Source organism: Typopeltis vanoorti, chromosome 10 (assembly GCF_054136105.1).
Source record: "Typopeltis vanoorti isolate ZY-2024b chromosome 10, IOZ_Tvanoo_1.0, whole genome shotgun sequence".
Classification (NCBI taxonomy): domain Eukaryota; kingdom Metazoa; phylum Arthropoda; class Arachnida; order Uropygi; family Thelyphonidae; genus Typopeltis; species Typopeltis vanoorti.
This window is the reverse complement of record NC_143558.1, coordinates 15,553,625-15,559,624: the sequence shown is the minus strand read 5'-3', so window position 1 is coordinate 15,559,624 and position 6,000 is coordinate 15,553,625. Positions and strand designations below refer to the sequence as shown.

Here is a 6,000-nt window from a genome sequence, read left to right as displayed (position 1 = left end):
AGTGAGTTTGAAAAGAGTAGTTTTTAATTATTTTATTTTATTTCAATAATAATGAGCATAAATAACTTTTCTTTTAACTTGATTAAAGTGGTTTTTGTTTCGAAAAACAAGTAACATTATCATGTAAAGATGTCCCCCCCTCACACACACACACACTTCCCAACATGTCCTTATGTTTGAGAGAATGTTTACATTCTCTCAAAGAAAGCTGTTGCTTAACAAACCACAAAGAAATGTCAAACGAATGCAAATATTTTTTTTTTTTTGGAGGTTATATAAATACAAGCTTCGATATAACTAATAAACACAGACACATATATTTAAAGCTTTTATGTTCCATCTGTAGAAAAACAGTATGGTCCCACAATATCAAAAGCTAATTCAGTGGCATCGAAGGGTTTATGCTGGATACCTGTAGAGAGCAAAAGAGATAAAGGTCCTTTTCCTTGCCAGAGCTGCAGTAACTTTTTTAATTCTTTCTCTCTTTCCTAAAAAAAATATACATATATATATGAATAATAAATTGGTGAAAATGAAACAGAAATTAATATTTTCAATGAAATCATATTATCAGACTACCAGATTTCTATTCGCTACAACACTGACAGAGGGTGCAGTATTTCACAAAACTCACGTTATGCACTGCTGTAAGGCCAATTGCTACAGATTATATCTACTTGATATTTTCAGTTTCCATTTTGATTAACAATGTTTAAGATTACTGAACATGTTACACTAATTTTCACAATGTGATCATATAACTTATTTTCATCATAGTAGAATCTCTACGTTTTGGTGGTCATTCAATTACCATCATTTAAAAAGAAGAATATTATATTACAAAACAAAAGGGAGACTTTAATAACATAAACACCACAACACTCAATGCCAAATTATTGTTTTGAGCCATAATCATTTGTTTTGCACTTGGTATCTCACCCTGTTTTGAAGTGTTTCTGATCAAGTACTTGAATCTGATAATAGATTATAAAATCATAACTGCTTCAATATACATACATAAGCTATCATGTTTATAAAAAAAATAAAGATGGAAACTTAAGCACTTACATGAAGTAGATTTATTAGATGTAAAATTTTTGCTAAGTATCAAAGGCATCTTCAGTACATTAACAATAGAACACAAAATAAAATGCTATAAAAGAGTCAATTTTAAAAGCACCACTACAGCATATATAAGACAACAGATGGTCTGTAAATTACTAATTTAAAAAAAAGGCCGGCCTGATTGGCTGAGTGGTTAGTGTATCCACTCTCCAGCCAAAAGGCTGCAGGTTCAAATACCACCATCGACATGGATGTTTGTGATTGTCTGTGAAAATACTAGCAGTGGTGGTCAGCAGTAGATGGTGAAGGTAGTTGCAGTTGGTGGAGACAGAGGGTTGTGGAGTAGGTGCCCTCCCTCGATGAGTCTTTGGACTCTCTGGAGGTGTTACATAATAATAATAATAATAATAATAATAATAATAATAATAATAATAATAATAATAATAATAAATTAATTAATTAATTAATATAATATATAATTAAGAATTTAAATAAGAATGATACAATAATATTTCCCAAAAAAGGAGATAACCAAAGACCATCAGAACTGTTTAAGTTCAGTTATGTATATTTTAGGTGCCAGACACACAGACAACATACCTTTTCATCCATAAGCATTATTTGAAGAGCTTCTTCCAACAAATTAATGACTTTTCTAAAATCATTAAAAGACTTTAATCCCCCCCCCCTCTCAGCTCATGCATAAACCACCCATGGACATTAAGTCAGAGGCTTTGTTATATTCCACATATCTGCAAGCAGGCTGATCATTTCAAGGCAGGAAATGAAAACATCAAATGAATATTAAACATAGAAAGAAGGGTAGCAGCATTTTACTCTGACAGATTTTAGTTATGCAAGACATCCAGAATCCCTTTATCTTCAGTTGCCTGGTGCAACTAAAATCTACCACAGTAAAATACATATCAATGAAGCAGTGCTTACACTATAAATTATCTTCTATATGACTTCAGTAAGAATACAGAAGATAAAGTCTTCCCATGATTTTTTTTTAAGGATTTTTTTTTATGTATAATCTAGAAATCCTCTTCTAAAGAATCAAAGAACATAGCTTTTTCACTCCAGTTAGACATTTACAGCTAATTTAGTATTTTGACTAATTTCTGTCTTATTCCATATAAATTTATTCAGTTGACTTCCTACCATGCCAGCTTTGTTGATTCTGTTGTCTATTTCCATATTTAATTTTCTATCTTGCCGGCCTGGTTGGCTGAGTAGTTAGCATATCCGCTCTCTGCCAAAAGGCTGCGGGCCCTAATCCCGCTGTGAGCATTGATGTTTGTGATTGTCTATGAAAACACTAGTGGTGGTGGGCAGTAGATGGCATTGGTGTAAATGAGGATTGTAGTTGCGGTTTCATTGTAGTTGGAGAATTGGGTGGAGACAGAGTTGTAGAGTAGGTGGCCTCCCTTGAAGAGGCTTTGGACTCCCTGGAGTGTCACGTAATAATAATAAAATATCCTCATCCACAGCTTGTTGGTTGGAAAGCAAGCATACTAATCACTTGCCCAAATACTCTGGGAATAACTTATCTTTCTTACATTTTTCTCTGTATTCTCTTGGGAATCTACTAACTTACTTGCTGATAACTTTCGATGTGATTTCCTCTTTTCCAGGGTCTTCATAGCACGAACTAATTTCACATCATACATTCCTAGCTGAATAAATCAATGCTTTCTTCAGAGTTTGTCAGTGAGTCTCCAAGGTTTGGTTCTTGTTTAGAAATTTACTTTTCCAATAATATTTGTACATATTCTTATTATTATTATCATCATCATTAGCATCAGATCTGAATGGAGTCAAATGGCACATTACGTCCATATATCGTGCAACAAGATCATCAAACCATGTAGTAAACATTTACAGTTTCTACACTTGCCAAACTTTCAGACAATGCATTCCACTCATCATGCAAAGAACCTGCTCCATACTCCCTCACTCATACCCTCCTTATACCGCTCTCAGGGATGGGCTGATAGCCTCTTATTTTACCCTTGTTTCCCTCTACTCTATGAAAAAACCCTCCTCTGCATTAATCTGGTAACGACTTCATGTGAAGTTATATGTCTCCATCATATCCCATCTCTTTCCTCTATCCACTAGACTCTGCAAGTTGCATTCCCTCAATCTCATATCCTACAATTCCACAAATCAGAAACTGACTTATTAAACCTTCTTTGAACCCTCCCTAATATATCCTCATCCCTTGTAAACTAGATGACCAAATTGATAATTAACTTAAGGAATTTACAATGCATAAAACGGATATTAATTAAAGGAAACTTTAATGAATACCTTCAATATTTTGACAACGTGATGTTGCTGAAATATTGAAGGTATTCATTAAAGTTTCCTTTAATTAATATCCGTTTTATGCATTGTAAATTCCTTAAGTTAATTACCAGTCATGTATGACCAACGTATAAGCCTTGCTACAAGAATAGATGACCAAATCTGTGAACAGTATTCCATATGAGACAAGGGAACCATTGCCTCTTTCCTTCTACATGTCAAGATCCTCCACATCACTGTCATAATTCACACAAAGTTCTTTCAATTTTAGTAATGTGATCACAAAGCTTCAAGTCTCAATCTATCATCACACCCATATTTCTCATTTCTTCCACCTCCTTCAAAATTCCTCCATTAATTATATACTCTATATCCCAAAACTAGGGGTGCTTAAGGGTCAAAGCTGCATAACTGAGAGGAGACCTCTACATAGCCTTTAAAGGAATGCGGAGAACCGACCAGGGCTTCTGACTTAATGTCCAATCCTCACCTTCTCGCGGTGCACCCTGTTGGGTATCTACTTTGATACTGAACAAACGAGGATGGGCTGGCAATTTGGGATTTAGCCGACCAAATTGTATTCTTATTGGTTAAACCAAAATAAAAAAATGATGGTACAACATGACAAAATTTCATGCCGGCTGGGGCGTCGCCCGGTTAAACAAGGCCCCTGTTGTTTTCGCCAGGAAACCAGGGCGAACAGCGAAAAGTCAGCTACTGGAACAAATATGAAAACAAACCCCAACTCAACATCACCAGAGTTAAAGATCGGTACTATCAACGTAAGAAGCCTGAATGGCAAAGAAATGGAGCTAGCTGAGGAATTAGATAAGTACCAGATCGACATAATAGGGGGTGACTGAAACAAAAAAGACCAAAATTGGTGAAATCTTTCTGAGCAATAAATACAAAATGTTATATTCAGGCAATGACAATCAAGGAAAAGAAGGAGTAGACATAGTACTCAACACAAAATACGAGGCTAATCTTCTTGAATGGCAGTCAGTCTCAAGTAGAGTAATGTGGGCAAATATGAGAATGGAGAACTGGACAATGAGACTTATTTCTGCCTATGGTCCCACAGAAGGTTCTACTAAGGCAGAAGTGGAGGAATTTTTTGACGCTTTAGAAAAAGCAACTGACACAATGAAAAAGGAAAAGTTAGTCCTTGTTGGGGATCTAAATAGCAGAGTAGGAAATGACTGCGAGACATACAAAAATATTTTGGGAAAATTTGCAGAAAAGAGCAAAGCTAATAATAATGGCAAATATCTGTTGGATTTCTGCTCAGGACATGGACTGGTTATTACTAACACCATGTTCCAACATAAAAATGTGCACAAATTCACATGGAGAGAAGAGGCTAGGAATAACAAAAGTCTCATTGACTATGTTATTGTTGATAGTGATGTTTTCTCCCTGGTGCAGGACACCAGAGTGTACAGAGGATTTGAAATTGGAAGTGATCACTATTTAGTCTTGAGCAGGATAAAATTGAATTTCATATTGAAAAGAATAACATGTAAGAAAGTTTTAAAGCGAATAAAAGTTGAGCAGCTGTCAGATGAGAACTGTAGGCTAAAATACAGAAAGATTATTGAAAAGAAAATGAAAGAGTTTGAGAACAGGAATCAAACCTTGGAGATTCAGTGGCAAACTCTGAAGAAAACATTGATTGATTCTGCCAGAGAGGCATGTGGTGAGGTTGTGTGCAAGGATAAAAAAATCAGAACTCCCTGGTGGACACAGGAAGTTAAAGAGGCAGTGAAGGAAAAAAGAAAGCATATCAAAAGTTCCTGGCAAATAAGTCAGCTTTTACTCTTACAGAATACAGAGACAAATGTAAGAAAGCTAAACAGTGTGTAAAACTAGCTAAACAAAAGTCATGGGAGGACTTTGGCAAGAATATAGAAAATAATAAATATCAAGAAGGTGGCAAAATATTCTGGAGGTTGTTGAAGAAACTTAGGAATGGAGGAAAGCGTGCTGTAAAAGGAGTTAGAGATGAAAAAGGTGACACGAAAACAGGAGAAAAAGATATCCTTGAAGTATGGAGTAATTACTTTGAAAAACTTCTAAATGAAACAAACAGTGATGACAACACAGTGATAAAAAACAGTGACGAGGCATACATATCCATACTTGAAGTAGAAAAAGCCATCAAATGCCTGAAATGTGGAAAGGCAGCAGGAGTAGTTGATATTCGACCAGAAATGCTCAAGTATGGTGGTATAAAAGTCTTACAGTGGCTGCACTGCATAGTTCAGAAAGCCTGGACAGAGGTACGAATTCCTGATGATTGGAGTAAAGCTCTCATAGAAACCATATATAAAAAGGGAAATAAAACTGAATGTGAGAATTACAGAGGTATTTCCCTACTGAGTGTTCTGGCAAGATCTATGCAAGTATACTTGAGAAACGGTTGAGAACTGTGGAAGAAAAGCTTGGTGAAGAACTAGCTGGATTCAGGCCAAACAGAGGCTGTCAGGATCCGATCTTCATTTTACGACAAATAGTCGAGAAAGCATGGGAATATAACAAAGATTTGTATTTAAGCTTTGATGATTTGGAAAAGGCATATGACAAGGTGCCAAGAGAGAAGCTATTCAATACGCTGCAGTT

General features: G+C 35.5%; 1 protein-coding gene across 6 annotated transcripts in view; it reads right to left on the bottom strand.

The window, feature by feature from the left end:
• Positions 1-236: 236 nt before the first annotated feature.
• The window catches only part of LOC150102186 (nephrocystin-1-like), a 215,636-nt gene continuing 209,872 nt past the window's right edge, over positions 237-6,000 (bottom strand). For all 6 annotated transcript variants that reach the window (XM_090399188.1, XM_090399193.1, XM_090399192.1 and 3 more), the window contains one exon: positions 237-488. In XM_090399188.1, the coding sequence (XP_090255314.1) occupies positions 330-488 (159 nt within the window). In that variant the 3' untranslated portion in view covers positions 237-329. The remainder of the gene's footprint in view (positions 489-6,000) is intronic.